Source organism: Vigna unguiculata, chromosome 4, assembly GCF_037176805.1.
Source record: "Vigna unguiculata cultivar grain cowpea cultivar isolate G323 ecotype 2 chromosome 4, ASM3717680v1, whole genome shotgun sequence".
In the NCBI taxonomy this organism is placed as follows: Eukaryota; Viridiplantae; Streptophyta; class Magnoliopsida; order Fabales; family Fabaceae; genus Vigna; species Vigna unguiculata.
In genome coordinates this window covers 47,474,188-47,494,383 of record NC_140795.1, presented here as the reverse complement: position 1 = coordinate 47,494,383, position 20,196 = coordinate 47,474,188, and the positions used below count along the sequence as shown (strand labels likewise).

General features: G+C 28.0%; 2 protein-coding genes and 1 long non-coding RNA gene across 6 annotated transcripts; 2 read left to right on the top strand and 1 right to left on the bottom strand.

Moving 5' to 3' along the window:
- The first annotated feature begins 3,316 nt into the window (after positions 1-3,316).
- On the top strand, positions 3,317-5,403 carry LOC114180911 (alpha-dioxygenase PIOX-like). Its single transcript, XM_085672110.1, has 4 exons — positions 3,317-3,686; positions 3,792-3,937; positions 4,045-4,272; positions 4,859-5,403. The coding sequence occupies exons 1-4, from the start codon at positions 3,369-3,371 to the stop codon at positions 5,016-5,018; spliced, it is 852 nt and encodes a 283-aa protein (XP_085528236.1). The 5' UTR covers positions 3,317-3,368; the 3' UTR covers positions 5,019-5,403.
- A 7,730-nt stretch (positions 5,404-13,133) lies between these two features.
- On the bottom strand, positions 13,134-15,043 carry LOC114182678 (uncharacterized). 4 transcript variants are annotated; one of them, XR_014994669.1, is made up of 5 exons: positions 14,890-15,043; positions 14,649-14,726; positions 14,160-14,314; positions 13,756-13,983; positions 13,134-13,605 (listed from the first exon to the last, which is right to left on the bottom strand). It is a non-coding gene; the product is annotated as an uncharacterized LOC114182678 (long non-coding RNA). The 4 variants fall into 4 exon arrangements; XR_014994670.1 differs by having other exon boundaries at positions 13,693-13,970; XR_014994668.1 differs by having other exon boundaries at positions 13,756-13,970.
- Positions 13,165-16,682, top strand: LOC114182677 (alpha-dioxygenase PIOX-like). Its single transcript, XM_028069591.2, has 10 exons — positions 13,165-13,299; positions 13,416-13,625; positions 13,804-13,953; positions 14,149-14,291; positions 14,555-14,768; positions 14,881-15,026; positions 15,159-15,386; positions 15,675-15,877; positions 15,971-16,214; positions 16,319-16,682. Exons 1-10 carry the CDS (start codon positions 13,177-13,179, stop codon positions 16,542-16,544), a joined length of 1,887 nt encoding a protein of 628 aa, XP_027925392.1. The 5' UTR covers positions 13,165-13,176; the 3' UTR covers positions 16,545-16,682.
- The last annotated feature ends 3,514 nt before the right edge of the window (positions 16,683-20,196 follow it).

Genomic DNA, 20,196 nt, shown 5'->3' with positions numbered 1-20,196 from the left:
CTTGTTCTCCCTTTTCTTTTCTTCTTCTTCTTCTTTCTCTCATTCTTCTTCTTCACATTATAATGTAAAATTACACAAACCTAACACATCTAATATAAACCAAATTTTATGAGAGAAAACATAGAAGAAAAATGCAAAAATCAAGCTTTTGGTATGGAGAAACACCACTGTAGTTCTCGTAGTCACTATAGTTGGGTGAAAATACTTTCGTCGTCGCTCCTCTTGGAAGGAGACCCATTGTCGTGTCGCTGTTGTACTTGGAGCAAACACTGTTTCTGCCATCACATAGCAGTGTCCTTCACCGCCTATGCACAAAATGGGAGGGTTTCAACGTTTCGGGAAAAAAAAGGGAGAACCACGTAAATGGAGGTACACAAAAAATGGAATCAAAGAAAAAACAAACCTTTGAAATTGCTTGATAATGTCGTCACCTATGCGCACCACGAAAACCATAAAAAATTAACCCTTTAACACAGTCGAAGCCACAGGAGAAGAAGATCTGAAATATAAATTTTAGCGTTTACGTCTGATGCCCTATTGTCAGACGTAAATTTATGTGTGACTTTACCCAGTCAGATGTAAATTTATGTCTGACCATAAGGCGTCAAACATAAATTTACGTGTAACCTTATGCAATCAGATGTAAACTGCGATATTTACGTCTGACTCTAGGACGCCAGACGTAAAAAATTGATCACTTGTTTACAAGTTTGCCACCGGTCATTTTTAATATCTGATTCTTCTATATTAAACGTAAATTCATAGACGTTAATCGTTTATTTTGTGTTAGTGCACCTATCATGATAAGTGACATAATAATGTTTTTGTAATATCTGCAAAACACACTGTGACAATTGTAATTTGTCTGTCATAATAAATGACATTGTGACACTTTTATAATAATTTACACATTTATTGTGTCAATTATGACTACAAATGTTATAGTAAGATTTTAAGTAATAGTGATATGTCATGTATATTTTTAACTATCATAATAGAGTTAAATTTTATTTTTAATTAAAATGGTCTAATATTAATATATATATATATATATATATATATATTTTTTATTGAAGTCGCATGGTCAGCACGACTTCAACACTTTATTTTCATAATTTTATATTTAACCTTTCAAAATTTTAAGTAATTTATATTAATAAAATAATTCAAAAAATTAATAAAATAAATAGTTTATTAATGTTGTAATTAATTTGTAATATTTTAATTAGCTTGATTGAATATAATTATTTATATTAACAGAATCAATAAATTAAAAATTTTATTATAATAAGACTAAATATAATTCTTAAGCGATATCAAAAAATTTAATTGAGTGAGCAAATAAAAAATACAAAAATATGCATCATTGTTTATATTGTTTATATGTACAATTTCTTTGGTTATACATCCTTTTTAATCTTCCTAACATTCTTACTAATATAAATTAGGTATAAATACACATTTGGTATCCAAACTTTTTCGGAAAGTTCAATGTGATACCTGAACTTTAGGAATGTTCAATTTGGTACCCCAATTTTCTAAAGAGGTTCAATTTGGTCCTCTATGTTAAGTTGGAGTTAACACCGTGTCCGTACAGGACACGTGTCAAGCCATGAAATTTCTTTTTTTTTTTAATTTTTTTTCAAAAAAATTAAAAAACTGTCACGTGTCAGTTTATCATCGTGCCACGTGGCAGCTTACAAGCATGACACGTGGCAGTGTAATAGTTATTTTCAATTTAGTACCCCAATTTAAATTTTTGGTTCAATTTAGTACCCAAATTTTTTAAAATGATCCAATTTCGTCCTTTCCTATTTGAGACCAAATTAGTAAATAAGCTTAATTATAATTTATATAAACATGTTAAAATAATTGTTTTGAATTTATATCTCAAATCACTACACCTAAATATTCAAATTATTTTATTTTTTACAAGTGTAAAAAATTTTATGTATAAAAAATTACAAAGGTTAAAATGAAAAAAATAAAATAATTTAAGTATTTAGGTGAAATGATTTGATGTATATATATTATAAAAAGTTATTGTAACATGTATATATAGGTTGTAATTAAGCTTATTTACTAATTTGGTCTCAAATGGAAGATGACGAAATTGAATGATTTTAAAAAATTGGGGTACTAAATTGAACAAAAAATTTAAATTGGGGTACTAAATTGAAAACAACTATTACACTGCCACGTGTCATGCTTGTAAGCTGCCACGTGGCACGATGATAAACTGACACGTGGCAGTTTTTTTTAATTTTTTGAAAAAAATTAATTTTTTGAAAAAAATTAAAAAAAATAAAAATTTCATGGCTTAACACGTGTCCTGTACGGACACGGTGTTAACTCCAACTTAACGGAGAGGACCAAATTGAACCTCTTTAGAAAATTGGGGTACCAAATTGAATATTCCTAAAGTTCGGGTACCACATTGAACTTTCCAAAAAAGTTTGGGTACCAAATGTGTATTTATACCTATAAATTACTATAAACTTTCTTTGCTTATTATCTTTGTCACGTATTCAATTAATTAAATTAATTTTAAATATTAAATTAATGAAATAAAACTCCAACAAACATATATCATTAAAACATTAATGAGATTACAACTGTACCTACCAATATATTTCTGAATGTTATTCATCATGAAATTTATTGTCAAATAAGAAAATTTTATTTTTGCAGAGTCACTAGTACTAGAAACTATATTTTACACGGGTTATTTTTACCCATTACATCGGTTAAATTGTCGATGTGGATACCAACAATGTAGAAAATGTATGACATATTACATCAATTAATAACCAATGTGAAAACAATAAAACACTAAAAAAATAAAATAAAGAGTAATAGTTATATTCTAAAAGAACTTATTTTTTTAATTAGCAAAATATTTGTTAAATATTTGTTATTCTTTATATGTATTTAAATAGTTTAATCATAATATGTTAACTAATGTCACTTCTTCAACGCATCAGTTTTCTTGCTTCAATTATCTATCACAACATGCATTCATGAGTTTTCATGATATATAATTTCATGTATAATCTTTCTTTCTTTTAGTTGGAACGGTTATATTAATAATTATATTGATAATTTATTTTCATTAATTTTGTCTTGATAATTGATTTTTAATGATATAGACAAATAATACAATGATATTTCGTTTTATAATTACTATTTTGGTAAGAACAATAATTGTAGTGAAGTGATATATAAACCAATAGAAATAGAAAAGAAAGAAAGAGATATAAGCTAATTTTTGGGGAACAATCTTTCTTTTACTTTTTCTTTCTTCTTCCCCCAGAAATTTGTCACGAGCACTACACGTGGGCACCATCACTCATAATGAGAGACCATACATGACTTCTCATCATTACACTCTAAGGCCCTTTCAATTTTCTCTTCTTATAACGTACAGATCCACTCCATTTTCACTCTTCGTACACTCCACCATCAAGGTTCGTCTCCGCAGTGCTGTGTATGGAAGCAATGGAGAAGTTTTAGCGAAAGTGAGGACTTCCCAAGATGGAAAGATAAAGATATCAAGTGATGGAAACCTTCTGCATAACGAAAATGGAACAGCAATTGCAGGTGACATCCGCAACAGTTGGGCTGGTGTTTCAACTCTGCAATCCCTTTTCATTCAAGAACACAACGCAGTTTGTGATTCTCTCAAGGTATAATGATCATAAATTTCATCATGGAAAAAAAACATTAACCAATCTTATTAATGAAGAGAAAACACTAACTAAATATACCTGTTTTTCATTGCAATCTTTCAGAAAAATTACCCTGATATGAATGACGAAGAACTTTATCGCCATGCGAGATTGGTGACTTCAGCTGTGATTGCAAAGGTTCACACCATTGATTGGACTGTGGAGCTTCTTAAAACTGATACTCTACTTGCAGGGATGCGTGGCAATTGGTAAGCCTCTCAGCACCACACAATTTTCTCACTGTTTTTTTTAATTTGTATTGAAAATGTAAAAGAATTTATTTGTATTTTTTTTGAAATTATTGTTTATATTTCAGGTATGGGCTATTGGGGAAGAAGTTTAAGGAAACATTTGGACATGTTGGTGGATCCATCTTGGGAGGATTAGTTGGTTTGAAGAAGCCAGAAAATCATGGTGTCCCATACTCTTTAACCGAAGAATTTGTGAGTGTCTATAGAATGCACCCACTCCTACCTGATAAGCTGCAACTGAGAGACATATCTGCAACTCCTGGCCCAAACAAATCTCTACCAGTAATCGAAGAGTATGACTATAAAATCTTATCATAGTCAATGACTACTGAACTGTTATAAATGCTTAATGACAAAAGTTTTTACATTTGGTTAATTAGCAAAATATTTGTTAAATATTTGTTATTCTTTATATGTATTTAAATAGTTTAATCATAATATGTTAACTAATGTCACTTCTTCAACGCATCAGTTTTCTTGCTTCAATTGTCTGTCACAACATGCATTCATGAGTTTTCACTATAATTTCATCATGTATAATCTTTCTTTTATTGATAATTTATTTTCATTAGTTATGTCTTGATAATTGATTTTTAATGATATAAACAAATAATACAACAATATTTCGTTTTATAATTACTATTTTGGTAAGGACAATAATTATAGTGAAGTGATATATAAAATAATAGAAATAGAAAGAAAGAAAGAGATATAAGCTAATTTTGGGAGAACAATCTTTCTTTTACTTTTTCTTTCTTCTTCCCGCAATTGTGAAATTTGTCACCGGCACAACACATGGGCACCATCACTCATAATACATGACTTCTCATCTTTACAATCTAATACCTTTTCAGTTTTCTCTTCTTATAATGTATCCAGGATCCACTCCATTTTCACTCTTCATACACTCCACCATCAAGGTTCGTCTTCTCCGCACCGCCTAACCCTTGCCGGAGTGCCTCTACCGTTCTCAGGTAAGCCCGATCCTCTCCTGGCCTTGCTCTCTATCAAATTCACTGCTTACCATTTTGTTTCATAATTTTTGGATGGATATGATTTTAGTTGGTACATGTTTTTATGATTCTGTGAGTTTTATTTGGAATCGGAGGAAGCCTATTTTGAATGTTGGTGACGTGACCAGTTTTCAATGGAAGGATGCTTTTGGTTGTTGGAGTGAGGTTCTGGAAAATCATTGATTATTTGTTCATTATGGATTGTACCGGTTGCGTTTTTCTGAGTTCATTTTTGTGGTGCGTGTGACTTTGCTAGGAGATCTCTTATTAATCCTTTAAGTCACGGTTCTACTTGATACTGATCTCGCATATAAGAAACATCATTTGACTCTTACGATTTAAACATCATTTTCGATATGATTATGACACTGTATACACTATAATGTACAATATGTATAGTATTTATGTATATTAGGATGACTATAAACACTCTTTGTGTTCTATATTAAATCTTAGATATTTTGTAATTTTAATTATTATATACGAGGAGTTGTTTTCATGGATATATATATATTTTTAAGATACTTTCAAGAATTAATTAAAAAAATTTAATAATATTTTTTTAATTTAAAACAACGAACAAAGTATGTCTTGCTCATGCTTTGGAAGCATGAACTATGTTTATGATTGATTAGGATCTTTATAAGGATTCATCCTATGTCTAAAAGTTGAAAAAATCATAAGTTGAAATTATTTATACTTTAAAATTAAATCGATAATATATATTCAATTTGAATATTATGAAAGTAAGTAATGAAATGGTGGGAAAAAAAATGTTGATAGTTTTTTATTTTGATACCAAATTATAGTAAAACATTTAGGAATAAAATTTTGTTCAATTAACAAATTACAAAATTTAAAAACACTCATTTGTTAAGTTTGTTTAATTAGCTCTAAAAAAATACACGAGATTATAAATAAAGATCAATAGTTAATTCATTTTCCATTAGCATTCCATCATAATGACTAACTTCATTTTTTCTTTTATAATGTTGTTTTTACTACATGGTATTACTAGAGGATTTAATTATTGGAAGATTGCAAAAACTTGGCCACTATAATTCTGTCATAAAAGTCTCTTTATAATTACAAAAACAAAATCAATAAAGTTTATTATACATGGTTTATAACCATCCAACAATTTCTTCTCATGACACTCTAATTGTAAATCTAATAAACTATTAGAAAATTTTGACATAAAGTTTTCATTTAAATTTTATATATACAATAATATTTTAATATAATACTGAAAATATGATATATATTTTTTATGTGAGAGTATATATATCATACTCACCACCTTATAAAATAAAAAGGTATCATTTTTCCAATATCATATCAAAATATTATTGTATTTATAAATTTAAATGAAAACATTATGTCAGAATTTTCTAATAATTTATTAAATTTATAATTAGAATGTCGTGAGAAGAGATTGTTAGATGGTCATAAACCATGTATAATAGACTTTATTGATTTTGTTTTTGTAGTCATAAAAAGACTTTTGTTACAGAATCTTGGTGGCCAAATTTTTACACTCTTTTGATGATCAAATCCTTTGGTAGAACCATCAAATAAAAAAAAAACATTATGAAAGAAAAATGAAGTTATTCACTATTCATGGAGAATAAATGAATTATTAATAGCTATTTATAGTCTCATACATCTTGTAAGAGCTAATTAAACAAATTTAAACAGTGAACGTTTTTACATTTTGATTTTTTTTTTAATTAAACAAAATTTTATTCTAAAATGTGTTACTATAATTTATATCAAAATAAAAAAAAAAAAAACATTGAACTATATGTTTTTCTCCCATTTCATTAGGAATTATATCTTTTTCTCACATTTCATTTGGAACTTTCTTAATTACAAAATATCTGACACTTATTTTTATAGCTATCCTAATATACCCAAATACTATACATCTCATATATTTAGTAATTTTAATTATTATATACAAAGACTTTGTTTTCATGGATATATATATATATATATATATATATATATATATATATATATATATATATATATATATATATATATTTAACATGTTTTCAATAATTAATTAAAAAATTTCATTAATATTGTTTTACTTTAAAACAAAGAACAAAGTATATGTCTTGCTCATGCTTTGGAAGCATGAACTATGTATACGATTGATCAGGATCTATATAAGGATTCATCCTATATCTAAAAGTTAAAAAAAATCATAAGTTAAAATTATTTATACTTTAAAATTAAATCGATAATATATATATATATATATATATATATATATATATATATATATTCAATTTGAAAATTAAGAAAATAACCAATGAAATGTGGGAAAAAATTATTGTTGATAGTTTTTTATTTTGATTTAAATTATACTAAAACATTTTAGAATAAAATTTGTTTCGATTAACAAATTACAAAATTTAATAAAACTCATTTGTAAGTTTGGTTAATTAGCTCTAAAAAAATACATGAGACTATAAATAGAGATCAATACTTCATTCATTCTCCATGAACATTCAATCATAATGAATGACTTCATTTTTGTTTTTATAATTGTTTCCTTATTATATAGTATTATTAGAGGATTTGATTATTGGAAGATTGCATAAACTTGGTCACCAGGATTCTATTATGAAAGTCTCTTCATGACTACAAAAACAAAAGTAATAGAGTTTACTATACATAGTTTATGACCGTCCAACAATTTATTCTCACAACCATTTAGCTAAAAATCTAATAAACTATTAGACAATTCAGTCATAATGTTTTCATTTAAATTTATGAATACAGTAATATTTTGATATGTTATTGGAAAGATGATACCCTTTACTTTACAAGGTGTTGAGTACAATATAAATAATAGGAAATAGAAAAATGATATTATGACTCCCAATTTTTAATTCCTATCTTTTATTTTTTGACGTGACTTAGTGTGGACTATTGATTCTTTCGAAAAAAAAGAGAATAGTATATTAATCGATGTTTCATACTAAGTCACATAAAAGAGTAAGTAATAAGAGTAAAAAAAATAGGAGTCGTAATATCATTCATATCACTTGAATTAGACATGGAGGACTCTAAAACTTATATTCTGTGACCACAACAAATATTTTATTGCAATTTAGTTGCTATATAAATAAATGTTAATATACGCTAATTTGTGACCACTATTAGGTGGTTATATCAGTCATATATTTCCAACCAACTTTTTCTGTTGCAATTGAGATGATATGATTTATATCATACTCTCACGTAAAATAAAATGTATCATCTTTTCAATATCATATCAAAGTACTATTATATTCATAAATTTAAATGGAAATTTTACATCAAATTCTCTGGTAGTTTATTAGGTTTATAATTAGATGGTTGTGGAGAAAAAAAATTTCATGGTCATAAATCATGTATAGTGAACTTTATTGATTTTGCTTTTGTTGTAGTGATAGATTTTTGTAATATAATTTTGTTGACCAAGTTTGTGCAATTTTCCAGTGATCGAATCCTTAGTAGATTATATAATAAGAAAAACATTATGAAAATAAAAGTGAAATTATTTATTTAAATCGATTTAATGTTCATATAGAATAAATGAAATGTTGATTTATAATCTCATATCTTGTAAGAGCTAATTAAACATGCTTAACAAATGAACATCATTAAATTTTGTAATTTATTAATTAAAAAAATTGTTCTAGAATGTGTTACTATAATTTGTATCAAAATAAAAGAAAAAAAAAACTATGAAGTATATTGTTTCTCACATTTCATATGTGACTTTCTTAATATTCAAATTGAATATGTGTATATATTATCATTATAAATTATAAATAATTTCAACTTATGTATTTTTTTTAAATTGGTAGACATAGAAAGAATGCTAATAAAGACTCTGATCAATAATAAAGATAACTCATGCAACATGGAAGACATATATCTTGTTCTTTGTCAAAAAGTAAAACTATATTATTAAAAACTTTTAATTAATTCATGGAATTATGCTAAATTTATATCTATGAAAACCAATCCTAGTGAATAATGATTGAAATTACAAAATATCTGAGAATTAATTTAAAACACAAGGAACATTATTAAATTCATACCAATGAAAAATAAAATTATAATTGCATTTAATCAAATATACAAATTATTGAACATTAATATTAAGAGACTTTACCAAGTTCAAAGCTTCTTCAAATCACGTTGACAACAGCTTAGTCCCAGCCAAGTGCAACTGGTTCGAATTGCTCACTGCACATAATATCACTACACACAAAATAATCCACGTTAGACTCTCAAGTGAATTGTATTATCACATATAATAGAACCTAAAAACACTAATTGAAAAGGTGATATGCACATTAAAAATTGGCTTAGACTAATTAAGATAATTAGAGAAAAATTAACAAAATCACAAACTAAAATTTACTTTAGAATTAAGAATTCTTGAGTAAATTTGATTAAATGCAATTATTAATGTTTATGTTCAATAATTAGTATATTTGATTAAATGTAACTATAATTCTTTTTCATTGGCATGAATTTAACAAATTCCTTGTGTTCTAAATTAAATCTCACTTTGTAATTTCAATTATTATGTAGGAAGGCTGATTGTTAGGATATAAATTTAACATTCTTCTATGACTTAATTAAAAGTTTTTAATAATATTGTTTTACTTTTTGACAAAGAACAAGGCATATGTCTCTCAACTTTGTTTATGATTGATTAGAGTCTTTATTATAATTTATGTTATGTCTAAGAATTTATAAAAAAAAAAAAATCATCCGTTAAAATTATGTTAATAATATATATATATATATATATATATATATATATATATATATATATATATATATATATATATATATATATATACTTCTAAGTTGATGGTTTGTTTGTCCACTTTAGAGTAAGACTATGTCACGGTTTTGTCCTTAATAGACATCTCGGTGGGTGGAAGGAGGAAGGGTATTTAAAACGTCTTAGGCCTCGACTTTTTAGCGATGTAAGACTATTGGGTGTGATACGCTCAAAAGCGGACAGTACCTTGTGAATGCGATGATTGTTTTTAACGATGTTGCCGAAAGGACTTGGGTCGGGTCAGAACAATAATTTGTTATGTTGATACAAATTATAGTAGCACATTCTAGAATGAAATTTTGTTCAATTAACAAATTACAAAATTTAATAAAGCTTATTTATTAAGTTTGTTTAATTAGTTTTTGCAAGATATATGAGATTATAAATAGAGATCAATAGTGTGTTTATTCTCTATGAATATTAAATCGTAATAAATAATTTTATTTTTACTTAATTTTTTTTATTACATTGTATTACTAGAAGATTTGGTCATTGAAAAATTGCACAAACTTGACCATCAAGATCCTATTATGAAAATCTCTCCATGACAACAAAAGCAAAATCAATAAAGTTCATTATATATGGTTTATGATCATCTAACAATTTCTTCTCACGATTATCTAATTATAAATCTAATAACTTATTGAGAATTTTGGTGTAAAGTTTTCATTTAAATTTACGAATACAATAATATTTTGCCATGATATTGGAAAAATGATATATTTAATTTTATAAAGTGGTAAGTACGATATAAATAATATCACTAGAATTAAAAATGGAGGACTCTAAAACTCCGAGATTCTCCCGTCACAAAATTTTCAGTTACTAATTCAGTCACTATATAAATAAATGTTAATATACACTAATGCAATTGGTAGTTCGGTCACTAATTTGTGACCATTATTAGGTGGTTATTTCAATCATAATTTTTGACCAATTTTTTCTCTTGTAATTGAGATTATATGATTTATGTCATATTCACCATGTAAATTAAAAGGTATAATCTTTCCAATATCATTTCAAAATACTATTATATTCATAAATTTAAATAGAAACTTTACATCATAATTCTCTAATTGTTTATTATATTTATAATTAGATGGTTATGTGATGAAATTGGTTGGATTGTCATAGACCATCTATAGTTAAATTTATTGATTTTTCTTTTATTGTCCCGGAGAGATTTTTATAATAGAATCTTGGCGGTCAAGTTTGTACAATCTTTCAATGATCAAATTATGTAATACGAAAGCAAAGATGAAGTTATTCAATTTTTCATGAAAAATAAATGAATTCTTGATATTTATTTATAGTCTCAAATGAGCTAATTAAACAAGTTTAAAAAATGAACTTTATTACATTTTGATTTTATTAATTAAACAAAATTTTATTCTCAAATGTGTTACTATAATTTCAAATAAAAAAAAACTTTGAAACAACATTTCATCGATAAATTTCTTAATAATCAAATTGCGAACCCTAGGTATAATTGGGTGTTTGATGAAGTAGCATCCTACGCGTCTGAGTATCAATCTCTGGTGAAACTTTCTGAGTTGATACCAACGTTTAAGTTCTGTCTGAAGGGTTTGATTGCCCTACCTTACTCGTAGAGTGACAAGGTGTTTTTGTGTTTCTCATATAAGGATGGGGTAGATACCTATGTTTACGAGTTCTTTCAGGAGTTCAACGTGTCGTTTCCCTTGTTTGAATTTGAGGTCAATCTTTTGAGCACAACATCCGTGGCGTCGAGCCAGTTGCACCCTAACAGTTGGGGTTTTGTCAAGGCGTCGAGAAGGCTATGGGAATTGAGCTAATCCAGTAACTTCCATGACCCTTGGAAGTTAAGCAACTATTGTATGTTCTTGACGCTAGGACCCTGATGCGTATTTTGAGGGTAAGGCTGGTGGTTGAGTTATGGCCCGGTTTGGTATTATGTTTTGTAATTGTAGTTTCTAATTTTGTGTGTTGATGTTTGATTTGTGTTTGTGTAGAGATCATGTTGTCGATGGGTTTTGATTACAAGGGGTGGAAGGTCGTGAATGTGAAGAATGAGGGACAAGTCGCTGGCAGCCTTCAAATCCGCCAAGCCAGCCCTCAACCAATCCAGCTCAACCAACCCAGCCGGCAAGAATGATTCCACCTCTTTTTTCTTTAGTAGCTGTTCGGAGACTGCCAAGACCTTGTCCAGCCGACCCTTCTCCCCTTCAGTCGGCCCAGTCACTTAACTAATCATGCCTTTCTAAAGACATTACAAGAAAATTCTCATTTAAAAACTAATTTTAGAAATAAAAATAGTTAATACCACCAATTTAGATAGCGGTTTATAAAATTATAAATATAAATTATTGAACTGGAAAAAGATATGAAATAGAGAGTAAATTTCAAATTTTTACTTTTTTCTTATGTGAAATTTAAAACTTAAATAATTAATTTACTCTTATAAATTAGTTCTATTTTTGTAAATTTTCGATCCTAATTAATGTATAAATTATTCTCTAAAATTTTCTAACAGAAAGGATTTTGGTTATTTCATCACATTCTATACCTCGCGAATATATAAGGCAATTGCTTCTTGCACCCCGCAAATTTCAACCTGCACCAATCAAACGTTACCGTTTTGAAATTTAAACCAATTTCTTTCTTTCTTTTTCTTCTTCGCCTGATCTTTCCGCTTAGTGCTCCGCTCTCGCTTCCCCTTTCTGGCGTTTCTGTTGGATCACCGGTGACAAGCATTGCGGTTGACCATCGTTACCACCACCACTAAGGTAAGAACTTGTTTTCACTTTCCGAAATTTAACCGGATTATGAATTCTGGAACTCATCCACCTCTATTCCGGAATGCACTTTTACGCTTCCGAATTCACTCTCTTTCTCACACTGCTTTCCACTGCTCCACGTCTCTGTTCCACCGCCACAGTTACCGATCACACTCCCACTCAATCAATACTGCAACCTCACTAAGCTCACACTTATCTAATTTTAAAGATATTTTTATGGATTGCGTCTTTCATTTAACCATTTTTAACAATTTTGTTCATTTTCCTATAAAGCAGAGAAAAATAATATTAAAACCTGATCAACAGAGAAAGAATATTAGAAGCAATGAGAGAGAAATGCAGGACAAAGATGGTATGGAAGTAATCAAAATTATTTTTGTTATATGATGAAATTTTGTAACATTCTCCACACAAAAGGACAAGCAAATAGTGCTGAGTTCAGCCTCAGCCACGATGCATAATTGAAAGTAAAACTTTAAGAGCCTATAAATACAAATGCAACCTTAGAAAACTATACACATTCATTAATTATATCTTCTGGCAAACATGTGGTCTGTGATAACGGGTCCCATCAGAAACATTTTCTCAAATGTTCTTTACAAGTTCATCTACAAAGACTTCCATGAAGCAGTGGCCAAAATGGCCATGATAGATGCTTTTCTCTTCATTGTATACAATTCCCTCTACATCTTATCATCATAACATTAATTGTTGTTACTTTAGTGACAGTATCATATCATCTGTATTCAATGCATTTGTGAGGGTTTTGAGTCTGTTTTATGCAGATTGTTCATTCCATTGACAAGCTGGGGATATGGCCTCGTCTACCTGTTTTGTTAGGGCTATTGTATCTGGCTATTAGACGTCACCTTCACCAAGAGTACAACCTCTTTAACGTTGGAACAACACCAACGGTGGTTAGGTTCAATGAAGTTGCTGGCAGCCAAGGCACTTTCTTTGGCAGAAATATGCTCCCTGTTGATCAGAAGAAAAAGGTCCACAATCAATCATATACATACATAAAGCTAGTTAATGAATTTCATAAAATATCAGCTTTTTTACCACTAGGTGAACTTGTAGTTTCATTTGTTTCATTTTATGAGTGTTAGTTTGTTGAGTTCTTACATAACTTTGTTCCTGTGATGTTGAAGGCATAGTTTTGTGTGTGTGCAGCTATTGAAGCCTGATCCAACGGTGGTAGCCACAAAACTACTAGCCAGGAGGAAATACAAGGACACAGGGAAGCAATTCAATGTGATTGCAGCTTCTTGGATTCAGTTTATGATTCACGATTGGATCGATCATCTTGAGGATACCAAACAGGTCCTAAATCTATGACCCTGTAACCAATTTCTAAAACTTATTTCAATATTACTTTTAAATGTCAAATATAAAACAATTTATATTTGTCCATTAAAAAATATATTTGTGTGATAACTGCACATAATGAGCTTTTTTGTTGAGATATACAGAAGAAGATATTTAATCTGTTCACGGAATTGTGATACATATATGTAGATTGAACTCACTGCACCAAAAGAAGTTTCAAGCCAATGCCCTCTAAAATCTTTCAAATTCTTCAAGACTAAGGAAATTCCTACTGTTCCCACTGGATTCTATGAGATCAAATCCGGATCATTAAACATTCGAACACCTTGGTGGTTAGATTTCTGCTACACTTTGCCTGAGAAAAAGTTAAAAGTTAATGTTGATAAGTTTATCATTCATACTTCTTATGACTAGCTTAATTTCAGAAAAATCAGTTTTTAAAATGCGGATCAGATCTCACCTATATATTATGGTTTTGACAGTGATGGCTATATTGTGATTCAAGTGTACTTTTTAAGTTTATCAACACAATGAGTTGCTAAATAAAGAAAAAAAAAGACATTTCCATTAAGTGTGGATTTCGTTGGTGCAATAGGGATGCAAGTGTTGTGTATGGAAGCAATGGAGAAGTTTTACAGAAAGTGAGGACTTTCAAAGATGGAAAGGTAAAGATATCAAAGGATGGAAACCTTGTGCATAACGAAAATGGAACAGCAGTTGCAGGTGACGTCCGCAACAGTTGGGCTGGTGTTTCAACTCTGCAGTCCCTTTTCATTCAAGAACACAATGCAGTTTGTGATTCTCTCAAGGTATAATAATCACAAATTTCATCATGGATAAAAGAATGACCAATCTTATTTTAAACTTTAAAAACAAAACTCATTACTGAAAAGAAGATGCTAACTTATTGCACTCTTTCAGAAATATTACCCTGATCTGAATGATGAAGAACTTTATCGCCATGCAAGATTGGTGACTTCAGCTGTGATCGCAAAGATTCACACCATTGATTGGACTGTGGAGCTTCTTAAAACCGATACTCTACTCGCAGGGATGCGTATCAATTGGTAAGCCTCTCAACACCACACAATTTCTCACACAGTTTATCTACTGAAATAATACTTTAAGCTGTTTTTTTTAATTTATAAATGAAGTGTAATTTATTTCTAATTTTTTTGAAATTATTGTTTATTTTTGAGGTATGGGTTGTTGGGGAAGAAGTTTAAGGATACATTTGGACATGTTGGTGGGTCCATCCTGGGAGGTTTTGTTGGTATGAAGAAGCCAGAAAATCATGGTGTCAAATACTCTTTGACAGAAGAATTTGTGAGTGTCTATAGAATGCACTCACTCCTGCCTGATAACCTGCAACTGAGAGACATATCTGCAACTCCAGGGCCAAACAAATCTCCACCAGTAATCAAAGAGTAAGATAATAAAATCATACCCAGACCTTTCTTTTCCCCAAAATATTATCTGTTTCTATTTATAATAATAAGAATTCTTAAACTAATTTACACCACTTAAATTGATATTGAATTCTTCAGTAACTTATATTGTTTTTCAGAATTGTTCTTATTTTTTAGATTAATCATTTCTCTTTCCGTTTAGGGTGTGTTTAATAGCTATAAAGTTAGATTATCTCAAAATTTTAGGCATTTTAATATCTCAATAATAAATGTTTAATGACAAACTTTCTCCATTTGGTATCATAGAATCCCTATGAAAAACTTGATTGGACTACCAGGAGAGAAGACATTATCAGAAATAGGAGTTGCAATACAGCTTGTGTCAATGGGTCACCAAGCTTGTGGGGCATTAGAGCTTTGGAATTATCCAGAATGGCTTAGAGATCTTGTACCACAGAACGTGGATGGTACAGAAAGGTCTGAACTTGTGGACCTAGCTGCTCTTGAAAGTAAGATATATATAAAAGTTTATGTATAGTTTTAATCTTAAGATATATATATATATACTATATTTAGTTATTAACCCTAAAATTATGATGCAGTTTACAGGGATAGAGAAAGGAATGTGCCTAGATACAACCAGTTTAGGAGGGCATTACTATTGATACCTATCACAAAGTGGGAAGATCTAACTGATGACAAGGAAGCAATTGAAGTATTGGAAGAGGTATATGGAGATGATGTTGAAGAACTTGATCTACTTGTAGGTCTCATGGCAGAGAAGAAAATAAAGGGTTTTGCAATCAGTGAGACAGCTTTTGTAATATTCCTCCTTATGGCAAGCAGGTAAAAAGAATAAAATCGAAATACTAATATGTCTGTTGTAAAATGTTTCTTCAAGAAAAATTGATTATAACAACAATGAGTGAAACTTTTTTGTCGATTTGCAGGAGGCTAGAAGCTGATAGGTTCTTCACAAGCAACTATAATGAAGAAACATACACTAAAAAGGGACTTGAATGGGTGAACACAACTGAGAGTTTGAAAGATGTGATTGATCGTCACTATCCTGAAATGACACACAAATGGCTGAACTCTTCTAGTGCTTTCTCCGTTTGGGATTCACTCCCAAACTCACCCAATCATGTTCCTCTTTACCTTCGTGTTCCTCATTGATGCAATTTCGATATTTATGTGTTCTATTTAGATCTATCTTTTGTTAAGTTCGAATTAATATGTGTGTATCTTGTCTGGCACTTATTTCGACCTATGTGTATTCAGTCTTAGTTCAATGTATTTGAGTTTATGTGTGTACGCGTAGTTGTGTCATTGTAAAGTATGTTTATTTATTTCTTTTGTTAAATTCTAGCCTATCAAAGCTTATTGAAATTTGCTTAAAATAATAAAATACTTGTCGATTTTTTTGGTTAGTTAACTAGGTTTTATATTTTTTAAATGGAATTATTTTGCGTGTCTAATTTACAATTTTATACCACATTCGAAGAACATACACAAAAATATTATTACTTTATTTTTTTAACTCAAAATGTGATTGACAAAAGTAACAAAAGAGTTATAGTTCCCATTTTGTAAAAAAAAATGCAATTTTAGAAATTTAGAAATTTGAGTTTTTTTATACTACTGTTAATTTACCATTCCCATCATGCTTCAATTATTTATTTTCCCATCATTCTATAATGTGTGATGATCTAAAAGTAATTGAAGTGGTAAATTAAAAGTGGATCAAAGTCAAAATATCATTATTTTTTTCAAATTCACATGAAAGTCATTATTTTTGTAATGTAAATTGTATTTCATTTTGGAATTATTATTATTATTTATTTTATTGTCATTTTTTCATTGGACTTGGGGCACCAATATTCAAATCTTAGTTGTTTATATTCTTTTATACAAAAGTTAAACATTTTAAATGAACTATTTGAATTAAGGAATCGCCAAAGTGATTTTTCTTAAACTTATTGTTAGTAAGAAATATTAAACGATTGTATTTATGTTTATCTATGGGGAGTATTAATTTGTCTAAAAGAAATAAAAAAAATAAAAAGTGTCAAAGATTTTCATACAAAAATTAAAAGTATTTTGAAAAAAAAAAAGGAAACAGGTGCTCTAAATCTTCAGACAGAGTTTGATTTCCATGACCTGTACAACATATTACATCAATTAATAGCTAATGTGAAAATACTAAAAAACAGTAAAAAGATTGTAAGAGTAATAATTATATTTTAAATGAACTTATTTTTTAATTAGCAATATATTTTGTTGGATATTTATTATTCTTTATATGCATCTAAATAGTTTAATCATAAAATCTAAACTAACGTCACTTTTTCAACGCATCAATTTTCTTACTTCAATTGTCTGTCACAATATACATTCATGAGTTTCGTGAGTAGAGTACTTCTTTTAATCTTAAAGAAAATCTCACTACATCCTAATCCTTAACTTTGAGATTGCCATGTGCTCCTTAGGCCTTCTTCTCTTCTTCGTTTTCCTCTTCCTCCTGATCAAGACATTTTATTCTTGTTACTCTGACTTTAAAATTTAACCATATATTAACATAAATAAATCATATATTAACATAATACTACATATTTAAATCATGTTTAATGTATATTGAAGTTCCAACTAGTTAAATATGTTACCTTGATTTAGCTAGCATCTAGATTATTAGAAGATTTGAGATCTTTAGAATTAGAATCGGAGGGGTGAAACATAAAACTTTTAGTTATTTAGTTATTAGAAATTTCCACTAGTCGAACATGTTACGTTTATTTAGCGGACATCTAGATTATTAGTTGATTTGGTGGTTGAAGCATTATATTTAGCGACCAAAAATTTAGTTCTTAATTTGATCACTATACAAATAAATATCATCGTATACTAATTTGATAGTTATTTTAGTCACTAATTTGCGATTATCACTATTCGATGGCTATTTCAATCACAATTTGCGATTAATTTTTTTAATTAATTTTTTTAATTACGATTGAGATGATATAATTTATATTGTACTCACACACCACGGAAAATAAAATGTATCTCCTTTTCAATATCATATCAAAATAATATTATATTCATAATTTTATGTGGAAACTTTACTTAAGAATTCGGAAGTAGTTTATTATATTTACAATTAAATGGCCATGGGAAGAAATTGTTGGATAGTCACAGACCTTGTATAGTGAACTTTAATAATTTTTCATAACAGGGATTTTCATAATAGAATTTGGGTGGTCAAGTTTGTGCAATCTTCCAATAATCAAATATTCTAGTAGTACCATGTAATAAGAAAAACATTATGAAAACAAAAATGAAGTTATTCATTATGATTGAATCAGTGACAGATTTTGACCAGAAAGTTTGAAAGGATCAGAATAATATACTCAAAATTTATATATTTAGTCATCGTCACTAATATAACAAAAGTATATATAATCTAATATTGAAATTTTCTTGAATGTTTCTCCTTAGAAAAATCATAGTTTTGAAGATGTATTTAATATAGAACCCATTTTAAATAAATTTTTCTAATTTCATCTCTTTCACTCATTAGATACTCTTATACTTGAGAACATTTTTCCTGGTATAAGTTCAAAAGACTTAATATGAAACTCATCATCTATCACTATTCGAATCTAAAGAAATGGTTGGTCTAATTCAACAATTGGATCCTTAATATTATGCTTGAAAGTATGTAAAGAAGTCATCTATTTTGTTTTCATTTGCATGGATATCTTCCCTTTTATTACTTAAAAAAATGAATTTATTATTTTATTTTTCATCAATATACCTATTTAAAAAAAATTTAAGACTAAAAGAAATTTATCAAAATTTAATAAAAAATAGAGACATAATTACTAAAATAAATATATGTGATAATCAAGTCATAACTAAAAAATAGTTGTAAAAAATATATAATATATAACTTTTTCTTCTATACTTGTAAAAAAAATAAATATACAAAAAAATTATGAGAAAAAAAATATATTAACTATTAAACTAATATTTTACTATCAAGGGATAAAAGATATTTATCTTTTTTATCTTAAGAATAAAAGAGAACATATAAAAGATGAGAGCAGAAAGAATGAATTTGTGTTTAACTTATTATTTTAAAAAATAAAAAAAAAATATTTTAAAATGAAAGATATATAGAATATGTGAGAAACTTAGAAGACATTAAAAATATCTAATATTTTTTTTATTCTTTATTATATTTAATTTTATATTTTATTATTCATTTAAATTTAATATTATACTTCTTTATAAAAAAAACTATCTAATTTAATTTCCATCAAAAGTTAAAAATTTTGGAGATATACTTTTAGAAAAATTTAAAACTTTTGGAAGGGTCATGACACCATATAGCCAAACTAAAATCTGCCCTTGAATTTTAGAATGTTCTTAGAAATTGAATGACCTATGAATTTTATTTATAGTCTCATGTATCTTTTAATTAAACAAACTTAGAAAATAAACTTTATTAAACTTAATAATTTATTAATTGAACAAAATATTATTTTAGAATTTGTTACTATAATTTGTATAAAAGAAACTATCAACAAACTTTTCTCCACATTTCATTAGCGACTTTCTTAATATTCAAATTGAATATATATATATATATATATATATATATTTATATATATATATTTATATATATAACAATATATAAAGAGGATTCATCTTTTTTGTCTACATTTTAAAATATCAATTTTATCCTTTAAATATAATAATTTATCAAATTTTTAAAAATTGACCGTTATTTTTACAGGTTTTTTCTAAAATCAACTATCTCTCATTCTTT

Bases quoted from the DNA above. Each gene is read 5' to 3' on its own strand.
- LOC114180911 (XM_085672110.1), top strand. From the start codon at position 3,369: ATGACTTCTCATCATTACACTCTAAGGCCCTTTCAATTTTCTCTTCTT. The intron at 3,687-3,791 runs GTATAATGATCA...GCAATCTTTCAG, and splicing joins CAGTTTGTGATTCTCTCAAG to AAAAATTACCCTGATATGAA. The intron at 4,273-4,858 runs GTATGACTATAA...TAATGTATCCAG, and splicing joins TCTCTACCAGTAATCGAAGA to GATCCACTCCATTTTCACTC.
- LOC114182677 (XM_028069591.2), top strand. From the start codon at position 13,177: ATGTGGTCTGTGATAACGGGTCCCATCAGAAACATTTTCTCAAATGTT. The intron at 13,300-13,415 runs GTATACAATTCC...TGTTTTATGCAG, and splicing joins TAGATGCTTTTCTCTTCATT to ATTGTTCATTCCATTGACAA. The intron at 15,387-15,674 runs GTAAGATAATAA...TTGGTATCATAG, and splicing joins TCTCCACCAGTAATCAAAGA to AATCCCTATGAAAAACTTGA.